At 46.7% G+C, this 24,545-nt stretch overlaps 1 protein-coding gene across 1 annotated transcript in view; it reads right to left on the bottom strand.

Annotated features, from left to right (window-relative positions):
• LOC120053245 (metabotropic glutamate receptor 3-like) overlaps positions 1–13,416 on the bottom strand; it is a 33,042-nt gene extending 19,626 nt beyond the window's left edge. The window contains exons 1-2 of the mRNA XM_039000391.1: positions 13,264–13,416; positions 2,352–2,361 (exon numbers count right to left, since the gene is read on the bottom strand). Of these exons, the coding sequence (XP_038856319.1) occupies positions 2,352–2,361; positions 13,264–13,416 (163 nt within the window). The remainder of the gene's footprint in view (positions 1–2,351; positions 2,362–13,263) is intronic.
• Between the last annotated feature and the right edge of the window lie 11,129 nt (positions 13,417–24,545).

Below are 24,545 nucleotides of genomic sequence, written 5' to 3'. Positions count from 1 at the left end.
TTTATAAAAAAATATGACCACTTACCACGCTGCACCTTGGTCCTCCTCTCCTTCTCCAGACGACAATCGTGACAGAACCACCCACCAACAAAGGACCAAGCAGCATGGGAACATGGACTCCTGGACATGGGAGGAAATTTTGGACGGCAAAGGACCATGTGCACAGCCGGGAGAGTATCGCCGTCCGAAAAAAGAGCTGGAGGCAGCAAAAGCGGAGCGGCGACGCTATGAGGAATTGGCGCAAGGTAACGGGCACGAGAGGCAGCACCAGAATAGTTTTTGGGGGGGGCACACGGGGATATTGGCGGACTCAGGTAGGAGACCTGAGCCAACTCCCCGTGCTTACCGTGGCGAGAGAGTGACTGGGCAGGCACCGTGTTATGCGGGGAAGCGCAAGGTGTCCCCAGTGCGCACGCATAGCCCGGTGCGCTACATCGCAGCTCCTCGTATCGGCCGGGCTAGAGTGGGCATCGAACCAGGAGGGATGATGCCGGCTCAGCGCATCTGGTCTCCAGTGCATCTCCTCGGCCCGGGGAATACTGCACCAGCCCTACGCACGGTGTCCCCAGTTCGCCAGCACAGCCCAGTGCGGCCTGTTCCAACTCCCCGCACTTGCCGGGCTACAGGGGGGATCCAGCCAGGACGAGTGGTGCTAGCTCTGCGCTCGAGACCGCCAGTGCGCCTCCACGGTCCAGTGCATCCGGTGCCTCGGCCAAGGACAAGGCCTCCTACATGTCTCCCCAGCCTGGTGAGTTCTGTGCCTGTGCTAAGCACTAACCCTCCTGCATGTCTCCCCAGCCTGGTGAGTCCTGTGCCTTCTCCCAGAGCCAGGCCTCCTGTGTTTCTCTCCATACCAGTGAAGATCCATGGCACGAAGCCTCCAGTGATGATCCATGGCACGAAGCCTCCAGTGAGGATCCATGGCACAAAACCTGCAGTGAGGAGTTATAGCACGAGGCCTCCAACGAAGGACGCTAGTCCGGAGCCTCCAGCGATGCCCTCTAGTCCGGAGCCTCCAGCGTCGCCCTCTAGTCCGGAACCTCCAGCGTCACCCTCTAGTCTGGAGCCTCCAGCGACGCCCTCTAGTCCGGAGCCTCCAGCGTCGCCCTCTAGTCCGGTGGCCTCCAGCGACGCCCTCTAGTCCGGAGCCTCCAGCGACACCCTCTAGTCCGGAGCCTCCAGCGACGGGCTCCTGTCCGGAGCAGCCAGAGTCTCCCTCCTGTCTGGAGCAGCCAGAGTCTCCCTCCTGTCCGGAGCAACCAGAGTCCCCTCCTGTCCGGAGCAGCCGGACTCTCCCTCCTGTCCGGCGCCCGCTGCGAGGGTCCCCGGTCCGGGGTTGGCGGTGAGGGTCCCCGCTCCAGAGGCGCCACCTAAGTGGGCCAAGACTAAGGTGGAGCGGGGTCCACGTCCCGCACCGGAGCCGCCACTGCGGTGAAATGCCCACCCAGACCCTCCCCTATAGGTTCAGGTTTTGCGGCCGGAGTCCGCACCTTTGGGGTGGGGTACTGTCACGCCCTGACCGTAGAGATCCTCTGATTGAGAACCATACCAGGCCAAACACATAGAAATACAAAACAAGGACAACATAGAACACCAGACATAGAATGCCCACCCAAACTCACGCCCTGACCAACTAAAATAGAGACATAAAAAGGATCTCTACACTGCACCATCTTGACCACACTATCTGTGTGGGTGGACCAGTTCAGTTTGTCAGTGATGTGTACGCCGAGGAACTTGAAACTTTCCTCCTTCTCCAGTGCGGTCCCGTCGATGTGGATAGGGGGGTGCTCCCTCTGCTGCAAAGATCATTGTGTTGTTTCGGATCATGTCCAGGTGTGTCTGGTAAAATATGTGTTATGTTTTGACTTTGGACAACCAAGTGAGGGTCTAGTATTTATTTAATAGATCTAATAAACAACATGATGAAGGCAATGGTTCTACTTTTAGCAATAAATTAGCTTTTTTACATTTTTATTCCATTGTCTTCCAAGTGTTACTCAATTTCATCCTTCAGTTTGTTTCTCAATTCATGCACCTTGGTTGGAAAGCGTGGTAGCGGCAGTCATCCCTTCCCTTTGCAGCAGATCTGATCAACTCAAAGCTGGCTGTTGCTTCAGACAATGAGAGATCTGACAGAGCTAGTGACTCGATGATAGATACTGTTGCTACCAATGCACTAGAGGTAGTATGGTATCAGATTAGTCTAATAGGGGTTAATACCTATAATGTGCATCTTTTATCACCATTAATCCATCCTAATCAATAATCAATCATGTGTTCTGTGGTCCTTAATGACCTGCTGACCCCTACACAGAGCAGGGCTTATTAGAGTAACGATCAGGCCTCACGGTCAGCACCCTGCGGGTCACAGGTCATAGCCAGAGATTTAGAACTTATAGAATGGAATCAGCTCTAACATTCATGTGCCCAATAAAAGCCTATTTAGTGTTATGGTTGTTTTGAATGAGAATGTCTGTTCTATGATTAGTAATTATATGGTTGGGTAACAATGGATGCCAACGTGTACATAGTTATTTTTTTCTTGTCCATACTAGTTCAGCACTGTAAAGGGGTTACTGTGAATTTGACAGTAGCTTACAGGCAGCTCAGTGGCAAGTAAAGATCTGTATTTCATATTACAGTACACCTACTGTAATATAAATACAGTATCAAAGCAAGTACTGCGTAATGACACACAGTACATTACCGTAAAACTGAATTATGCTGTAAAAAAGTAAACGCTACCATAATCAGAAAAAATGAATGAATGGATGAATGAAATTGAGGGGAGGGGTTTGTATTTCACAGTATCTTACCGTAATTACAAAGGATTGGTGCAAGCAGGTTGGCTGCTAGGTAAAGTGTTTTATACGTTACAATATTAATGAATAGTTGGTGCTTTATATCACTTGCACTTCCAGAGGCCTTAACAAAGGCTTCCAGACTTGGTTGAAGACTTGCTGCCACTTCAATCTGTCACCTATACATGTTCAACTGATGAGGCACTATAACCACATTGGAGTTTAGTTGGTACAGCATTCTGACTCACCGGGGCAACATATATAGCCTCTTAAAAGGCACATCTCAAAATATGTTAATGAGGCAGAAACAACAATACCATGCACCCACTAGTTCTCAAAAGGTATTGGCCATATACCACAAACCCCTGAGATGCCTTATTGCTATTATAAACTGGTTACCAACGTAATTAGAGCAGTAAAAATAAATGTTTTGTGATACCCGTGGTATACGGTCTGATATACCACGGATGTCAGCCAATCAACATTCAGGGCTCGAACCACCCAGGTTATAATAAATAGATAAATACTAATGGTAATGTGTGTGTGTGTGTGTGTGTGTGTGTGTGTGTGTGTGTGTGTGTGTGTGTGTGTGTGTGTGTGTGTGTGTGTGTGTGTGTGTGTGTGTGTGTGCGTGTGTGTGTGTGTGTGTGCGTGTGTGTGTGTGCGTGTGTGTGTGTGCGTGCGTGTGTGTGTGTGCGGTGTATGTGGTGACCTACATGTAGCAGCAGTGGTTTGTAGTTACTCTGTTTTTTCGACAGAGCGGTGTGAATGTTACAGAGACACATTAAGCCTAGCAGAAATGCAGGACACACACACACACACACACACACACACACACACACACACACACACACACACACACACACACACACACACACACACACACACACACACACACACACACACACACACACAGCGGCACTAGCAGGCAACTCGTCTTGGAGTAATAGCCAACAATGATCTCTCCTCTCCAGCCGCCAGCCCCTCTCCCTCTCACCCCAGGAGTGAACCCTTCACCTAGTCAGTGTCCTCACTATGCATCAAGCAAAGTGCTACTACAGAGACGGGTCATAGTGGTGTATAGACACCCCAGCTTTAAACATACAGTCTGTGAATTCCACTGATTATTTATGTAGGCCTATTTTGTCTTGCACTTGTATTAGAAAAAACGATGTACTTCTTGGCACCCACGTTCCCTAACCGTATAATTACTAATCATAGAAGAGACATTAATTCAAAACAACCATAACACTAAACAGGCCTTTATTGCAACACAATATTGGGTACATGGATGTTATAGCTGATTCCATTCAGTTAGTTCTAATTCTCTGGCTATGACCTGTGACCCGCAGGGTGCTGAATGTGCGGCCTGATCTTTACTCTAACAAGCCCTGCTCTGTGTAGGGGTCAGCAGGGCGTTAAGGACCACAGAACAAATGATTGATTCTTGATTAGGATGGATCAATGGTGATGAATGATGCACATTATAACTCTTAACCCTTATTAGACTAATCTAATAACATATAACCTCTAGTGCAGGGACGGGCAACTTTGATGGGGGTGTGCGCCACAAAACATCTGAACTCATTATGAGGGTCCGCAGATGCTCATAATGTCAAGGGGTGTCTGCGTATACACATCAATACCCCCCCCCCCACACACACACACATTGCGAGGAAAATATTTGAGTGGCTGCCCTCTTGTCAGCGTTGATCATTAAAAAAATATATATATTCTATGCAATTCTACACATTTTGCCTTGGGGTGTAGAGAACATGTTGCTATTTTAAAACAAGTTTACTGCAATTATGTACATTTTGCCATGGGGTGGAGAGAAGATTCAGCAATTTTATAACACATTTCATGCCATTCTTCTCATTTTGCTGTTGGGCAGAGAGGAAAATTAGCTGTTTTACAGTATATTTCCTACAATTCTACAACACATTTTGCCATAGGGTGGAGAGAAACGCTTGCAGTTTTTAATATACAGTGCCTTCGGAAAGTTTTCAGACCCCTTGACTTTTTCCACATTTTGTTACGTTACATTTACATAAGCATTCAGACCCTTTACTCAGTACTTAGTTGAAGCACCGTTGGCAGCGATTACAGCCTCAAGTCTTCTTGGGTATGACACTACAAGCTTGGCACACCTGCATTTGGGGAGTTTCTCCCATACTTCTCTGAAGATCCTCTCAAACACTGCACAGCTATTTTCAGGTCTCTCCAGAGATGTTCGATCGGGTTCAAGTCCGGGCTCAGGCTGGGCCACTCAAGGACATTCAGAGACTTGTCCCGAAGCCACTTCTGCACTGTCTTGGCTGTGTGCTTAGGGTCGTTGTCCTATTGGAAGATAAACCTTTGCCCCAGTCTGAAGTCCTGCGCGCTCTGGAGCAGGTTTTCATCAAGGATCTCTCTGTACTTTGTTCCGTTCATCTTTCCCTCGATCCTGACTAGTCTCCCAGTCCCTGCCGCTGAAAAACATCCCAAAGCATGATGCTGCCACCACCATGCTTCACTGAAGGGGTGGTGCCAGGTTTCCTCCAGATGTGACGCTTGGCATTCAGGCCAAAGAGTTCAATATTGGTTTCATCAGACCAGATAATCTTTTTTTCTCATGGCCTGAGAGTCCTTTAGGTGCCTTTTAACAAACTCCAAGCAGGCTGTCATGTGTCTTTTACTGAGGAGTGGCTTCTGTCTGGACACTCTACCATATTGGCCTGATTGGTGGAGTGCTGTAGAGATGGTTGTCCTTCTGGAAGGTTCTCCCATCTCCACAGAGGTACTCTGTCAGAGTAACCATCAGGTTCTTGGTCACCTCCCTGACCAAGGTCCTTCTCCCATGATTGCTCAGTTTGGCTGGGCTGCCAGCTCTAGGATGAGTCTTGGTGGTTCCAAACTTTTTCCATTTAAGAATGATGGAGGCCACTGTGTTCTTGGGGATCTTCAATGCTGCAGAAATGTTTTGATACCCTTCCTCAGACTTGTGCCTTGACACAATCCTGTCTCGGAGCTGAGCCAGCCTATAGGGAGGAGGTCAGAGACCTGGCAGTGTGGTGACAGGATAACAACCTCTCTCTCAATGTGATCAACACAAAGGAATTGATTGTGGACTACAGGAAAAGGATGACCGAGCACAGCCCCATACTCATCGATGGAGCTGTAGTGGTGCAGGTTGAGAGCTTCAAGTTCCTTGGTGTCCACATCACCAACGAACTATTATGGTCCAAACACACCAAGACTGTCGTGAAGAGGGCAGTCTCCCCTCTTTTCACTCTCCCCCCTCAGGAGACTGAAAAGATTTGGCATGGGTCCTCAGATCCTCAAAAAGTTCTACAGCTGCATCATTGAGAGCATTCTAGTCATACACTGTTCTCTTCGCTACCGCACGGCAAGTGGTACTGGAGCGCCAAGACTACGTCCAAAAGGCTTCTTAACAGCTTTTACCCCCAAGCCATAAGACTCCTGAACAGCTAATCAAATGGCTACCCGGACTATTTGCATTGTCCCCCCCACCCATATTTTTACACTGCTGCTACTCTCTGTTTATCATCTATGCAAAGTCACTTTACCCCTACCTACCTACCTACCTACATGTACATATTACATATTACCTCAATTACCTTGACTAACCTTTGCCCCGACACATTGACTCTGTACAGGTACCTCCTGTATATAGCCTCGCTACTGTTATTTTATTGTTGCTCTTTAAATATTTGTTTTTTAGTTAGTCGAGTAGCAGCAGTGTAAAAACAAAGGGGGGGGGGGGGGGGGGGGGGTAGAATTGTTCAGCAGTCTTTTGGCTTGCGGGAAGAAGCTGTTAAGGAGCCTTTTGGTCCTAGACTTGGCACTCCGGTACTGTTTGCCGTTGCGGTATCAGAGAGAAAGGTATATGACTACGATGACTGAAGTCTTTGATAATTTTTGGGGTCTTCCTCTGACACCGCCTATTGTATGGATGGTAGGAAGCTTGGCCCCAGTGATGTATTGGGCCATATACATGTCTTTGTAAGAATGCTGTACAAGCTCTTCACTAAACTCAGGGCCCTGGGTCTGAACCCCTCCCTGTGCAACTGGGTCATGGACTTTCTGACGGGCTGACCGCAACTGGTGAAGGTAGGCAACAACACCTCCACCACGCTGATCCTCAACATGGGGGCCCCACAAAGGTGCGTGCTTAGTCCCCTCCTGTACTCGCTGTTCACCCATGACTGAGTGACCACGCACGTCTCCAATTAAATCACCAACTTTGTTGATGACACAACAGTGGTAGGCCTTATTACAAACAAGGATGAGACAACCTACAGGGAGGAAGTGAGAGTCCTGATCATTTCAGTAACGGGTGCAATAAGTCTACGAACAGATTGGGTTAGTTTAGAAAAATGTATGTTATTTAACTTTGTGTAGCATAAGATAAATGTATTGATTAATGAATCAATCAGTACACATGCAAAAATACAGACGTTGACAGTATGCAGCTGAATGTTTATTTATATTTCTTAATTCCATTCTTTTACTTTTAGATTTGTGTGTATTGTTGTGAATTGTTTTTACATACTACTGCACTGTTAGATACTACTGCACTGTTGGAGCTAGGAACACAACAATTTCGCCACACCCACAATAACATCTGCTAAATATGTGTATGTGACCCATTCAATTTGACTTAACTTTGATTTGAACTCCGTTTGGTTGCTAATGACCTGAATTTCCTACTACGCTACCAGGTCTGTGGGCATGACAGAGATTGGCCACAATTTAATGGCAAGAATACAGTTCTGCACTTAGCTAAATCAAGTCAATAATTGTCTGATTATCTGACAACACCAACGTAAAAATAGCAGTGCTCAGGGACACTTGTTGTAAAGTGAACAAAATGCTTTGGGGATTTGGACTTGTACGTTTTTCGGCAGAAGTGCATTAATGTTTCCGCAGTGCCACCAGGTACATCATTATTACCAAGAACATATATCCACACGCTCAAAATTAGGGTACGGTTAGGGTACAATGTTGTTCCCTTGGAAACAAAAATGTCAAATAAACACATAAGGTATCTTCAGAGGTACACATAGAGTAGGAAGTCCCATGGTACTGGTCAGGTCCTTTTAGGGTACATGTACGGATAGACTATTATAATGGTACATTTTTCTATCCAATATTTTGCATATAATGTACAATTATCACTGCACTTTGAAATGTAGGTTGGGGCAATGTACCGGTAGGGTTCAGTAGCATATTTGGGGGCATGGTCTAATATATGTGTATTTGTGCCAAGCGTCAGTGGAGGTGTTGCACCAGTTTAAGTGGTTGATGGTTATGTTATCAAAGTTTGAGCAACTGTTTTAATATGGTAAGTTTTACAATCGTAAGTGAATTTGACGTTAAAGAGCAGAACTGTTGAGATGTTACTGTGCATTTTACAGTAACTCAATGGAGGTTGGCTCAGATGGCGCTGGGTAGACGGATGGCTCAGATGGCGCTGGGCAGACTGATGGCTCAGATGGCGCTGGGCAGACTGATGGCTCAGATGGCGCTTGGCAGACGGGCAGTTCAGGCACCGCTGTGCAGACGGCAGACTCTGGCCGGCTGAGGCGCACTGTAGGCCTGGTGCGTGGTGCCGGAACTGGTGTTACCGGGCTGGGGACACGCACCTTCAGGCTAGTGCGGGGAGAAGGAACAGGGCATACTGGACCCTGGGGACGCACATTAGGCCTAGTGCGTGGTGCCGGAACTGGTGGTACCGGGCTGGGGACACGCATCTCAGGGCTAGTGCGGGGAGCAGCAACAGGATGCACAGGACTCTGGAGACGCACAGGAGGCTTGGTGCGTGGTGCCGGAATTGGTGGTACCGGGCTGGAGACACGCACCATAGGACGAGTGCGTGGAGGAGGAACAGGGCTCTGGAGACACACTGGAAGCCTGGTGCGTGGTGTAGGCACTGGTGGAACTGGACTGGGGCGGGGAGGTGGCGCCGGAAATACCGGACCGTGCAGGCGTACTGGTTCCCTTGAGCACCGAGCCTGTCCAACCTTACCTGGTTGAATGCTCCCCGTCGCCCGACCCGTGCGGGGAGGTGGAATAACCCGCACCGGGCTATGTAGGCGAACCGGGGACACCATGCGTAAGGCTGGTACCATGTATGCCGGCCCGAGGAGACGCACTGGAGACCAGACACGTTGAGCCGGCTTCATGACACCTGGCTCAATGCCCAATCTAGCCCTACCAGTGCGGGGAGGTAGAATAACCCGCACCGGGCTATGAACACGTACAGGAGACACCGTGCGCTCTACTGCGTAACACGGTGTTCGCCCTTACTCCCGCTCTCCACGGTTAGCCTGGGAAGTGGGCGCAGGTCTCCTACCTGCCCTCGGCCCACTACCTCTAAGCCCCCCCCCAAGACATTTTTTGGGCTGACTCACAGGCTTCCTACCGCGTCGTCGTGCTGCCTCCATTCGCCGGTATCCCTCCTCGCACTGAGCCAGAGAATCCCAGGCTGGCTCCGGCACTCGCCCTGGGTCGATCGCCCACCTGTCGATCTCCTCCCACGTAGTGTAGTCCAGATTACGCTCCCATTTCCATTCCTCCTTGCGCTGCTCCTGTTGCCGCTTTTCACGCTGCTTGATCCCGCATTGGTGGGTAATTCTGTCACGATCGTCAAAGGGACTGAGAGAGGACCAAGGCGCAGCGCGTGGAAAGTACATCTTCTCTTTATTAGAAGAAGGAAAAAAACGAAACAAAAAAACAACAAACAGACGAACGTGAAGCTAAGCAAGAACTAAGTGCATACATGCAACATAGAACATCGACATAGACAATTACCCACAAATGCATGATGCCTATGGCTGCCTTAAATATGGCTCCCAATCAGAGACAAATGAAAGACATCTGTCTCTGATTGAAAGCCACTCAGGCAACCATAGACATACCTAGAAACATACACTCAACCATAGACACAGCTAGACTTCTATCCTAAACATAAACCCAACTACTCTAATAAACCCCCTAAACCTTACAACCACCCTAGACACTACAAAAAACACATACATTCCCCATGTCACACCCTGACCTAACTAAAATAATTAAGAAAACAAAGAATACTAAGGCCAGGGCGTGACAGACAGACTGTGAGGACTGACGGACAGACAGACGAACGGCACCCGGACTAATATACACACATACGCCCATGCATGCACACACAGACACAAACACAGACACAGACAGACACATGCACGTACACACAGACACAGTGAAATGTGATTTTCCCCTTTTCAGTGATTTAATTATTTGTTTTGTGCAGTCATTGTTGCTCATTTTTATCGAGGGTGTCGAAAATGTTGGAACTCACTGTATATAGAGACATAAAACACTGGACTGTTCCCTTTATACTGTTTATCACGCTGTGTATTCATATACTGCATTTATCACATTCTTATATACATGCATCTACTACAACATTGCGTTGTGGTTCCACTGTTCATACACTACGCATGTTTATATACTGGATTCTTATTTATATACTGGTTATGTGCCGGATTCTCATCCATATCCTGTATTCTTCACATAGCTCACTCTAATATATCTAGAACTGTACATTGCATTTAATTTTGTTATACACATATATTTGTTTTTTTATACTGGATTCTTGACATAGCTCATTGTATTATACACTGAGTGTACAAAACATTAGGAACAACTTCCTAACATTGAGTTGCACCACCTTTTGCCCTCAGAACAGCTTCAATTAGTCAGGGAATGGACTCTACAAGGTGTCGAAAGCGTTCCACAGTGATGCTGGCCCATGTTGACTCCAATGCTTCCCACAGTTGTGTCAAGTTGGGTGGATGTACTTTGGGTGGGGGACCATTCTTGATACACAAGGGAAACTGTTGAGTGTGAAAAACCCAGCAGCGTTGCAGTTCTTGACACATTCAAACCAGTGCGCCTACCATACCCCATTCAAAGGCACTTAAATATTTTGTCTTGCCCATTCACCCTCTGAATGACACATATACACAATCCATGTCTCAATTGTCTCAAAAATCCTTCTTTAGCCTGTCACCTCCCCTTCATCTACACTGATTGAAGTGGACTTAACAAGTGACATTAATAATATATCATAGCTTTCACCTGGTCAGTCTATGTCATGGAAAGAGCAGGTGTTCCTAATGTTTTGTAAACTCAGTGTTTAAACTGCTGTACATATTTATTTTTTCCTTTAATTAACTAGGCAAGTCAAGTTAAGAACAAATTCTTATTTTCAATGATGGCCTAGGAACAACTGTCTTGTTCAGAGGCAGAACGACAGATATTTTCTTCCTTGTCAGCTCAGGGATTTGATCTTGCAACCTTTCGGTTATTAGATGAACACTCCAACCACTAGGCTACCTGCCGCCTGAATACATATCATTCTTAGTATATATTTTGGTGTATATAGGCATTGATTGCGTTTGGATTACTGATACAGTGTTATTCGTCCCGACACTTGTGATTTCTTGCTTCTAGTTTTGATTATTATTTGTGTACTATTTTTTGATTATTATTTAGTTTGACATTTTTTACTGCACCTGTTAGGAGATAGTGACACAAGCATTTCGCTGCACCCGTGTCACGCCCTGACCATAGAGAGCCTTTTCTATTCTCTATTTTGGGGGTGTTCCTATCTAGGTGTTTTTTGTTTTCTATGTTGGCCTGGTATGGTTCCCAATCAGAGGCAGCTGTTTATCGTCGTCTCTGATTGGGGATCATATTTAGGCAGCCTTTTCCCACTGGGTTTTTGTGGGATCTTGTCTATGTCTAGTTGCCTGCGAGCACTACATTAGCTTCACATTTCGTTTTGCGCTTTATTGTTTTCTGTGTGTTTCACTTCTAATAAAAGATGATGGAACCATTCCACGCTGCACCTTGGTCCGATTCATACAACAACGATCGTGACAGAAGATCCCACCACCCACGGACCAAGCAGCGTACCCAGGAGGAGCAGGGATCCTGGGCCTGGGAGGAAAGCCAGGAGTGGAGGACATCCTGGACATGGGACGAAATAATGGCAGGAGACAAAAGCCTGCCATGGAAGCAGGCGGAAGCAGTGAAGGAGGGACAGCGACGACACCGGGGGTTCGCGGCCACGACGTAGGCCCAAGAAGCAGCCTCCAAAATGTTTTTGGGGGAGGCACACGGAGTGGTCGGTGATGCTGAGGGGTGAGTCAGAGACCATGGAGGTAGCGTTGGATAGATTGAGAGAGAGTGAACGGAGAGGTGAGATAGAGACCTTCGAGGAGTGGTTGGCGAAAATGTGAAGAGAAAGAGCTGTTGGTTTGGTTGGAGAGGCAAGACAGTCGCCCTGAGGAGCATGTTAGCCGTCCGATGCCACCTGTGTCAGCCCCCCGTATTCGTCCTGAAGAGCGTGTCATCTGTCCGGTACCATCTGTGCCTGCTCCACGCACCAGGTCTCCAGTGAGCCTCCACAGCCCAGTACGTCCTGTGCCAGCTCTCCGCACTCGCTTTGAGGAGCGTGTTATCGTTCCGGGTCAATGTGTGCCGGTTCTACGCACCGTGTCTCCAGTGCGCCTCCACAGCCCGGTACGTCCTGTGCCAGCTCCCCGCACTTGCCGTGCGAAGGTTGTCATCTGTCCAGGACACATTGTGCCAGCTCTACGCTCCAGACCTCCAGTGCTCCTCCACAGCCCAGTACGTCCTGTGCCGGCTCCACGCTCCAGACCTCCTGTGTGTCTCCCCAGCCCGGTACGCCCTGTGCCGGCTCCACGCACTCGGCCTCCAGTGCGTCTCCCCAGCCCGGTACGCCCTGTGCCAGCTCCACGCGCCAGGCCTCCAGTGCGTCTCCCCAGCCTGGTACGCCCTGTGCCAGCTCCATGCACCCGGCCTCCAGTGCGTCTCCCCAGCCCGGTACGCCCTGTGCCAGCTCCACGCACCAGGCCTCCAGCGACGGTCTGCAGTCCCGGAGCCTCCAGCAACGGTTCGCAGTCCGGAGCCTCCAGCGACGGTTCCCAGTCCGGAGCTTCCGGCGACAGTTCCCAGTCCAGAGCTTCCGGAGACGTTTCACAGTCCGGAATCTCCAACGACGGTCCACAGTCCGGAACCTCCTGAGATGGTCCACAGTCTGGAACCTCCTGAGACGGTCCACGGTCCGGAACCTCCTGAGACGTCCACGGTCCGGAACCTCCTGAGACGGTCCACTGTCCGGAACCTCCTGAGACGGTCCACTGTCCAGAACCTCCTGAGGCGGTCCACAGTCCGGAACCTCCTGAGACGGTCCACGGTCCGGAATCTCCTGCGACGGTCCACTGTCCGGAATCTCCTGCGACGGTCCACTGTCCGGAGCCTCCTGCGACGGTCCACAGTCCATAACCTCCAGCTCCAGGGCAGGAGCCTTCCCCTGCGCCGATGCCCAGTCCGAGCACGACGTCCAGTCCAGCTCCATGGCAGTAGCCTCCCTCTGAGCCGGTACCCAGTCCGGGTACGTTGTCCAGTCTAGCTCCATGGCAGGAGCCCTTCTCTGCGCCGATGCCCAGTCCGAGCACGACGTCCAGTCCAGCTCCATGGCAGGAGCCTCCCTCTGAGCCGGTATCCAGTCCGGGTACGTTGTCCAGTCCAGCTCCATGGCCGGGGTCTTCCTCTGCGCCGGTGCCCAGTCCAGGCACGGCGTCCAATCCCGCTCCAGGGCCGGAGCTTTCCTCTGCGCCGGTGCCCAGTCCAGGCACGGCGTCCAGTCCCGCTCCAAGGCCGGAGCTTTCCTCTGCGCCGGTGCCCAGTCCAGGCATGGCGGCCAACTCAGCTCCATGGCCGGAGCCTTCCTCGGCGCCGGTGCCCAGTCCAGGTGCGGTGTTCTACCCGGCTCCATGGCCGGACCCGTGGTCTGGGCGGGGGCAAAGACCCACACCGGAGCCGACACCAACGCTAGTCACCCCCCATACCCTCCCCAGTTGGTTTCAGGTTTTGCGGCCGGAGTCCGCACCTTTGGGGCGGGGTACTGTCACGCCCTGACCATAGAGAGCCTTTTCTATTCTCTATTTTGGTTAGGTCGGGGTGTGACTAGGGGGGGGGGGGGTGTTCCTATCTAGGTGTTTTTTGTTTGCTATGTTGGCCCGGTATGGTTCCCAATCAGAGGCAGCTGTTTATCGTTGTCTCTGATTGGGGATCATATTTAGGCAGCCTTTTCCCACTGGGTTTTTGTGGGATCTTGTCTATGTCTAGTTGCCTGCGAGCACTACATTAGCTTCACGTTTCGTTTTGCGCTTTATTGTTTTCTGTGTGTTTCACTTCTAATAAAAGATGATGGAACCATTCCACGCTGCACCTTGGTCCGATTCATACAACAACGATCGTGACAACTTGCTATAAAGTCTGCTTAACTGTGTATGCGACCAATAAACTTGAATTGTTTTTTGATTTGACACAGAAACATTCAGTTGAGAGGGGCTTATTTCCCTGTGCTGAGTAGAGAGAATGCTGTTGAACTGCTAATGATGTGATGGAGGCTCTGTACTGCATTCAGCCCACAGAGTACAGCTCTGCATGGAAAATATCATCTGGAAGGCCATACATGCACACACGCACACACATGCATCATCTATACACATCTACACAAACGCCTGGCCTATACAAGGCCATATCCATTCACACACACATGCACCGCAATATTGTGTCATTACATGAACACACACACTCATTCTCGCTCCCTCTCTTTCTCTAAAAAAACTATTGTGAAGTTTCCAGATTGAATTACTGATCATCCCTAAGCTTGACTATTGACAATAATAAAGAGAGCTAATTGAGCTACTTGATTCAGAATAGTGATAGATTTCAACTAGCCTACTACTATTCATTGTGATAGAATTATATAACAGTAACTGGTTTATGGAGGCAGAGATGTATAACCAACCAACAACACCAAACATACAGATACATATTCTGTACAGACAGTGGGGGAATCAATTATGTATCATCACATACACACACATACTGTACGGAACAGACTCACGTATCCATTATGTAAACATACTCACACACGCACGCACACACAGACACACACACACAATGAAAAGCAAAGCACTCAGGAGAGCCAGGTAAAGCTATGTGATGTGAAAGAGCCCTTTTAGGAGAGACACCCTGTGACACACATAGACAAATCAGGAGAGAGAAACACACACACACACACTCACTCACTGACACACCTAGGGCTCTATTTTCGGCTGGCGTAAAGGCGACGCTAGTGTCAACGCACGTTAGTTTGCAATTTCGTCATGTAAAAACTGGCATTTCCAAAACATAATCTAAAGTGCTAATTTGAGGCAGCGCAGATAGGGATATTTAATACCAACAAAAAACTGGTTTTAGATACCTAGATAGTTGTAAAACGGAATGCCTTCAGCTGAAATGTGTCTTCGCATTTAACCCAACCCCGCTGAATCAGAGAGGTGCGGGGGCTGCCTTAATCGACATCCACCGCGCAAGGGAAACAGTGGGTTAACCGCTTTGCGTACGATTTTTATCTTGTCAGCTCGGGGATTCGATCCAGCAACCTTTCGGTTAGTGGCCCAACACGCTAACCACTAGGCTACCTGCCCTAACCTTATGTGCTCTTGGTGCCTTTGTACTTTGAATTTAGAAAACATATATATGTTTTTCCCATTTTGCTTTATTTGGTTAATAACCAAGCATAGCCACCCCTTCACTCAATTAAGGCTTTTTTTGTCCTGCCCAATGCAATCACGAAGTAGTCAAGACTGTCGATACAGGCTTTGGCTCCTGAGACCGGTTGAAAATAAATCTTAATCACAAAAGCTTTATTAAAATATAACGTTTGAGAGTAAAATAGTGAGCTGACGTTCCCTTTTTATTTATTCATTGTAGGCAGACCAACGTTATTTTAATCATGCAGGTCTCGTTTTGGTACTGCGTAAACCCCCCTCCATGATGTAGGCTATGTGTCCATGCACATAATGAAACGAGAGACGAGAACCTCGGTGAACACCGGTGAGCCTCGTATTTAGAAGTTACATGTAAACTGTAACAATTGCTTGTTTTCTGTTTCATATGTTCATATTTTCTACTGGAACAAAGGCTGGTTCAAGGGCAATGCATGTCTTTTTTATCCTTGAGCTTTTATGATATCATTACATTTAACATTTATTTATTGATGTTGTTGTTTAAAAAAAATACTGATTGCTTGTTAGAATGATTCACCTTCCTTATATTATGGTGACAACGTCCGTGACGCGATTGCAAAGCAACTTCTGAAGATCTGTAATATGGTTCCGGTTATGTTTATAAAACACAGGCTTATTTGGGAGCAGTATAACGGTGAGTGGACATTCTCCCTTTCTCTAATTTGATCTTTGTCCAGCTACTGTGAAAAGTTTGGATGTGCATAAAACCCTCCATAGTCTGCGTTGTTTTCAAATTATATGCCCACGGGGAGAAATGATGGTGCTTGTAAATGTGACATAGCTTAAAACAAGCTGTTGTTTTGTTTTGTTTTGTTTAGAATTATTTTTTCTCTTTTTAGGCCTTATCAATATTGAATTTAATCTTGATATTGACAATGTTTGGCATGTCCCTGCTCAGCCATAATGCCTAGCCCCTATATGAGTGTGAATGCTATTGGAGCCATGCAATTACTTAGAACAATGTGTACTGCAAACGGGTTCAAGTTAAGGTATTTAGAAAAGATAGGTCTACATTTTATTATTTCGTTTCTGTAAGCCATTTAACAAACTATAACTGACTAACATTGGAATTGGAGTTGAATCCAAGGCAATAATTAAAAGACCAAAAATACACAACTTGAAGCAACCACATATTTCGCCATGGGAGTACGTTCTGATTGGCCAGTGAGGGGCCAAGCCTTGACACACCCACAACTTGTTTATTAATCAAAAACCAGCCCTTTTGCACCAATGCCAGCAAGTGCGCTGAAAATTGTGATAGTGAAAATAGAAAACATACAATATGTATACAAAGGTATGTGGACACCCCTTCAAAGTAGTGGATTAGGCTATTGCAGTCACACCCGTTGCTGACAGGTGTATAAAATCGAGCACACAGCCATACAATCTCCATAGACAAATATTGGCAGTAGAATGGCCTTACTGAAGAGCTCAGTGATTTTCAATGTGGCACCGTCATAGGATGCCACCTTTCCAACAAGTCAGTTTGTCATATTTCTGCCCTGCTAGAGCTGCCTCTGTCAAGCTGCCCCAATGCTGTTATTGGGAAATGGAAATACCTAGGAGCAACAACGGCTCATCCGCGAAGTGGTAGGCTACACAAGCTCACAGAACAGGAGAGTGTAGCACGTAAAAATCGTCTGTCCTTGGTTTCAACACTCACTACCGAGTTCCAAACTGTCTCTGGAAGCAACGTCAGCACAATAACTGTTCGTCAGGAGCTTCATGAAATGGGATTCCATGGCCTAGCAGCCACACAAAAGCCTAAAATCACCATGTGCAATGCTAAGCGTCGGCTGGGGTGGTGTAAAGCTCTCCACCATTGGACTCTGGAGCAGTGAATGACGCTTCACCATCTGGAATTCCGATGAACCAAATCTGGGTTTGTCGGCTGTCAGGAGAACATTACATGTCGAATGCGCAGTGCCAACTGTTAAGTTTGGTGGAGGACGAATAATGGTCTGGGGCTGTTTTTCATGGTTTGGGCAAGGCCCATTAGTTCCAGTGAAGTGAAATCTTAACGCTATAACATTCACTGTAGACGCGTCTGTGCTTCCAACTGTGGTAACAGTTTGGGGAAGGCCCTTTCCTGTTTCAGCAAGACAGTGCCCCCATGCACAAAGCGAGGTCCATACGTAAATGGTTTGTGGAAGAATTTGACTGGCCTTGCCCTGACCTCAACCCCATTGTACACCATTGGGATGAATTAGAACGCCGACTGTGAACCGACTAATCACCAAACATCAGTGCCGACCTCACTAATGCTCTTGTGGCTGAATGGAAGCAAGTCCCCGCAGCAACGTTCCAACATCTAGTGGAAAGCCTTCCCATGGACAGGTGTTCACATTCTTTTGGTCATGTAGTGTATTTCTGACACACCCCTGAACCTATAGCCCTACCGCCTATGCTCAGATTTACCATTGCATTAGGTTTTTAAAAATAGAGCCTGTCAGTCAGAGAGTCCTGAGAGGCAGCAGAGAAACACAGTGGCAACAGTGGACACTGTCCAGTTCACTTCACTAAAACAAGATCCATCTAGCCTACCTCCAACTAACTATAACAACACATAAATGAGTTTGTGGTAATCGACACCACTGACTAAATACAACCTCCTACTAAATCCCAAAGCTGCCTGGGAGGAAAGACAGGTAGGAACGCAAACGCGCGCGCGCTCACCTGCTGACGAGGAGGGCAAAGTAGAGGAGCATACCGCAGATTGATGGGTGCGTAAATCGATGCGTTCTGGTCCAGTTTGTTGGTGGAACATACTCCGAAACAAAATACTTGTATGAACTCAGTAACTGTATCCATCAAATGTGTCACCGAGGTTAGAAAGCAGTTATTACCCCTTCACACATCGATTCTTAGTTTGGTTTCGTGGGATCCTCTGTCCATTTGGTGTCTGTAGTCTAACGAATTATATAACAGCCAAAATAACTTCTCCACGCTGCGGAAAACACTGCTACTGCTACGCAAGGAAATATACATTTTCTTTCATTTTTCTCCGATATGGCAGTCTGACTTAACCTTAGTTTCTCTGCCGAGTTGTTTTTGCTCTAGTCAAGAAAGAGAATTGTCATTAATCAAATATTAGGCTATCACTCACTCACACATCATATCTGATGATGATGAAGGATGCATATATGATTGCGTGTCTGTAAATACAATGCACACCACAACATCCATTTTTATTTTACTCAAGTCATTCCGTCAACATTTAATTGAACTTGACTTAGCGCGCGCATGTGGACTACCTGTCAAAAATGATCCTACGTAGGCCTATGCGTTCTTGCAAATGGCCACATTTTAAATCCAATGTCCAGAGATTACAAATACAAATTACTTACTTTATTTAGAATGTGAGGCGCGCAAATCTTGCAGTTATTTGAGCACTTGAGACGAGTTTGTCTTACTCCTGATCCCTCAGAGTCATACTGAGAGAGAGAGAAAGAGCGAGAGAGAGAAAGAGCGAGAGAGAGATAGAGAGAGCGCGAGGAGGAAAAAAATACATCTAGTACCAGAGCGCGGGCAGCCCTTGCCAGAGGATGCTTCAGTCTCCTAGCAACAACAATCGATCTGGCAAGGACATATTTTTATTGCATAAAAAGAAAACTTGGCCATTCACCCCTTTTACCAGAATAACAGAGAGAGAGAGAGAGAGAGGGAGAGAGAGAGAGAGAGTGGGAAAGAGGGATCACCAACCTAGTGAAAACAAAATGTAAGCACATACTGACACATATTTGGAATGTATAATTAATAAAATCAGATTGTATGATTTTAGAATTAATAAGATCATGTATAATAAGATAATGTATGATTAACAAGATCAAAATAAGCTCATGTTTGTTTTAGTAAGAAGGGATAAAGAAAACAAGAATTGCTACAGGTGTAGGTTATTAATCTAACCAGTTTCTTACAGCAGGAAAATAATCCTGCAACAACAGGAAATGTAAATTATGGCGTGGATTATAATGGATAGACACTTTTTTAGGGGTTGATACAGTTGTAGTTAGGGAAAATAAAATCTGATTTTTTAAAATGTAAATTACAAACTTTAGGAGTCTTTTTAAAACACAAATAGACCTTGACATTTCCTGGAACAACAGAGTGATCAAATTAAGATCTCACATCTTTATGTAGGCCTAAGGTTAAAAATAACACATAGCCTACACATGATAACTCATCCTCAACTTCCAGCCAAAAGGTATGCCAGTAATATGTGTAGGGTTTTTGTGTTCTAAATGTTTTCATCACAAGTTCCTGGTAAACGAAATGCTACACCATTAGGCAGTATCATATCTGATTCTGAACCTCTAAATAAATCCCAGAACCCAGAAACATGCATTATTGGCCTACTGCCTGAGCTCCTACTCAGCACTGAGACCAGAGCCTTATCCATGCCAGGACATTCATGGTATACACATGTTATAGGCTGGAGGGTAGTGGGCTCTCGTCATTCCTCCTACACTCTTTCCCCTCCTCTTCCTTCCTCTTTTCCTCCCCCCTCTTCTGAAAACCCACATCTCTGTGTTTCTCTCAACAAATGTGGAATGTCTCAATGGTGTCACCCCTACTGTGAGTGAGTAAGTGTGTGTGTGTGTGTGTGTGTGTGTGTGTGTGTGTGTGTGTGTGTGTGTGTGTGTGTGTGTGTGTGTGTGTGTGTGTGTGTGTGTGTGTGTGTGTGTGTGTGTGTGTGTGTGTGTGTGTGTGTGTGTGCATATAGTCTTTAGAATGCCATTATGTAGGTGTGCAGCTCCTCTTGAACAGAATGCAAAGATGCTCCATGCATGGCTGGGCCGCACGCACGAATGCACGCACACACACACACACACACACACACACACACACACACACACACACACACACACACACACACACACACACACACACACACACACACACACACACACACACACACACACACACACACACACACATACATACACATACACACACACAGTCAACCAACCAAACAAGAACTTCACCAGCATTCGAACCAGAGCGTTCAGTAAGCAGATCTGTGTCTGTGTATTGTGAAGTTAGCCAAGCGTACGGAGACATTTCAGACAAAGTCATTTTTGATTGCAAATGTAATCACATCTTTATTGTATACTGTGCAGCCAGTCTGTTTTGTATGCATGACGAGAGGACTGGGTGAAGTACAGTGTTAAACTGTTGTTCTGTTTCCTATACTTCTGCGTTACCATATGCTGACAGCATCCCAACAACATACAGCACATATACACACACACCTGAGCGTCTACAGACGCACACATGTACAGACACACGCTCGTACAGACACACTCACACACTCACAGCCCTGGTGTCAGTGACAGCTCTCCCAGACTGCAGCCCCATTGCTCCAGTGTTCCCTAGCTCCTATTAAGCCAGTGTGTGTGTGTGTGTGTTTGTGTGTGTGTGTGTGTGTGTGTGTGTGTGTGTGTGTGTGTGTGTGTGTGTGTGTGTGTGTGTGTGTGTGTGTGTGTGTGTGTGTGTGTGTGTGTGTGTGTGTGTGTGTGTGTGTGTGTGTGTGTGTGTGTATGTGTGTGTGTCAGATGCTGGCCTTCCTAATAAACGCCTCATTGTCCCTGTGGCATGCATGTATGCAGTCTAGAAAGCTGCTTTGACCCATAAGGGTCCCTCAGCACCACAGCTTTGTCCACTGCTTCTCCCCATAGACCCCAGCACAGCAGACCTAGAGAGAGAAAGGAGGGTGGGATGGAGGGAGAGGGACATAGAAAGAGAGGGAGAGAGTGGTCGGGAGGGAGAGGGAGGGAGGAAGAGCGAGAAAAAATGGAGGGAGAGAGAGAACATAGTCTATCAGGCTATTTTGTCTCTCTGCTGGGTTTGAGGGACTGTGGGTGAGTTGGTGAATAGGGGTGCAGTTGTGCCCCTCCATATCGATTTGTTTATGGACTAGAGACCCCTGCAGACCGCTCCCTCATGTGTTGGGAAAGCTACTTTGTGAGTGTGTGTGTGTGCATGTATGTGTGTGTGTGTTAGGAGAGCTTGCGTGCTGCTGCCTAACACTTCCCCCGCCTAGGGAGAGCCGGTCTGCTCATGCGGCAGGAAGTTGGTCCTCTGGGATACTGTTCCCCCCCAAACGAGCGCCTTGTCTTTGAGTCCCCACAGAGTGTTTGTGTCCCGGGCTAATAACATTAGCCATGCTCCATTACCCATAGTCCTCAGCCCTGTCTTAGCCCGATGATGGATGGACTCTCACACAGAGAAGTCAGTGTACTAAGGAGTGTGCTTCGAAATGTGCCTAGTGTCCTGTAGACAAGGTAGCTAGTTAGAACCATTCGCTTTGGTCAATATAGCTACTGGCAATACAGTGAAAGAAACACGTGGACTAGTAAGAACCATGAGGTTACATTACCTTTGGTCAAAACAGCTATTGGCCGTTATAGTCAGATAAACAAGAGAATAAGTTAGAACAAGAAGTTGTTGTCACACACATCCATCTGTATTGCGGTCTGATGCTTATGAAGGTGCTCTGTCATATGGTCTTTTTTTTTATAGCTCCTAACAGGGGGCAGGTCTCTAATTATCCAGGTTACAGAGGCATGGCCAACAGATTGCAGGTCACACACCCCAATGGACAGCTACTGACCTGAGGAGTGTACGTCTGCTTTCTCTCTCTCTCTCCCTCTCTCTCTCTCTCTCTCTCTCTCTCTCTCTCTCTCTCTCTCTCTCTCTCTCTCTCTCTCTCACACACACACACACACACACACACACACACACACACACACACACACACACACACACACACACACACACACACACACACACACACACACACACACACACACACACAGAAAATAACTACAACTCTCTGGGCCTCTCCTCCCAACTAGCTCTCACAGTCTCACATCAGAATTAGAGTTCATCCATGTTTCTCAAAAGTCACAATTTGAAGCTGTTGCAAAGTGTTTCCGTTTAAGTTCCGGCATTAACTCCACATTTTTAAGGTTAGGATTAAGTTAAGGTTTGGGTTAGGCTTAACCCTTTGACACGTACGAACACACAGATGTGATGGTTCTACAGTGGTCCTTGCAGCGTACGCTCAAACTTATTTAGAACCTCCAGTTACAATTGACACAACGGTCAGCGTTTGAGCTGGCCACACTGTTTTTTCACAGAAACATTTTGCACAAACACAGTCCTTACAAAGTTATGTCCTCAATGTGAGCACTTTATTTTGGGATGCAATGTTCAGACATTCACAAAAGTAGCAACAGCATAACACAAGTCTCATCCAAATTGGAAAATGTAGCATACATTAGTCTTAGCGCTAACTGGGGAAAGAGTGACCTAACACAACCGGTCATATTTAGCTAAGTCGGCTGACAGAAACCAAAATATGAATTATCTAATAACAATTACTATTTGCAATTCATCACACTTCATAATCTAAATAATAATAAATTGAGTAAAACACTTTCTAAAAATCTCAAGTAATCCGACGATGGGTAGTTTGTGCATGCCGCCATGATTTTTTCCCCTGCGTCAACCAAAGAAAAGAGATTACAAGAAGAGTTGGGTCTGTTTGCAGTATGCATGTTGTGTCGTCTACCATCATTCACTTCATCATTCACTTCCGGAAGTTTACTCGAAAGACAAGTGAACCATCCCTTCACCTCGTTTTGTTATAACATCTTTGGTCTGACAGACGTTTACGTGACAACCAGAATGCATTGTATGATGTCAACAAACATGTGTTTGTGTTTGTGTGTTTAGGCTTTGGTTCAGCATTCCATTGATTTTGGCCTCTCTCTCCTCTCATCCAATCACTGCGGTCTTATTTTCAGAATGTCTGCTCACCCAATCGCTTCATATCATTAATCAATGCTCCACACATATCTGGCAATTAGCTTAGCATTAGGTCATCATAATCAGCACAACCTTCAAAAAAGTATTTTACACGCACCATATGTGTCCATTACAATGTATGATATGTCACCAGAACTTGAAAACGTGAAAAAAACAGTAAATACCTTATGCTCCATACATGCATACGGTGTGCTACAGTAGAAACGACAGTACGATATACACAAATGATAACAATAATGTGATAAGGCGCTTCATTTGATAGGAACGCACATGTCAACAGTTATTATTAGTAACGAAAATAACAATGTGGGTGCCAGCTGGAAAATGTGCCAGGGGGGAAAAGTTAGTGCAAGTTCTGTTCTGAATGGAGATGCGCAAATGTCTGCATACTTTATCTGGGGAAACACTGGGGAAGTGCTTGGGCTCTCGTCAAAGAGAGAAGTTTGTCCGGCTCAGTAATGCCTCAAAGGTAAATAGTTCTCAACAGTGAAATGGGCTACTTCTATGTGAATTAATGAGGAGGTGGAACACACCTCAATTCAAACTGTTGTTAGAAAATAAAACTTGCAAGAAAATCATTTGAAAGTTTAAACATAGCCTATAGATAATTAGCAGTCAGCGTGCCTTGGTTCGAGGGCAGCGTGAGTTAACTATCCTGTTGTGTAACAATCACATTTTAGAACAGTGAGTGCATTCTGACATCACGTGCATAAAGAAACACGCTGGGGCGACTGTTAGAGATATTTGGAAGTCACGCGTGATAAGGTTAAAACATAAATCTCAAAAACAACTTCCTATTGCTGGATTCTAACATGAAATCTTTGTTACCAGAGGCAGATGCTGACGCCCATCCGCCATCCCCATCACCCTAGCAAAACCAAAGCCTACTTGAAGGTAACAGCTTGTTGCCCTTAGTGGACGGTTTCCACTTCAACTCCCGACGTCCTCAGACATGGATGGACGTCGAATACTGACTTGTATCACGGGTAACCTGGCTGCTCCTCCAAGCCTTCTCACCAAGATGACAATTCATTAGTAATTGACCGCAGCAGCTTTGGTCATGAAACATTAACGTGCTGCTGGTGAATTATTGATTAATGATATGAAGCGATCGGGTGAGCAGACATTCTGAAAATAACACAGCAGTGTTTGGATGAGAGGAAAGAGAGGCCAAAATCAATGGAATGCTGAACCAAGGCCATGACACACAAACACACTAAAATGCACA

Source organism: Salvelinus namaycush, chromosome 9 (assembly GCF_016432855.1).
Source record: "Salvelinus namaycush isolate Seneca chromosome 9, SaNama_1.0, whole genome shotgun sequence".
Lineage (NCBI taxonomy): Eukaryota > Metazoa > Chordata > Actinopteri > Salmoniformes > Salmonidae > Salvelinus > Salvelinus namaycush.
Note: the sequence above shows the minus strand (reverse complement) of the source record. Positions and strands in the feature narration are given on the sequence as shown.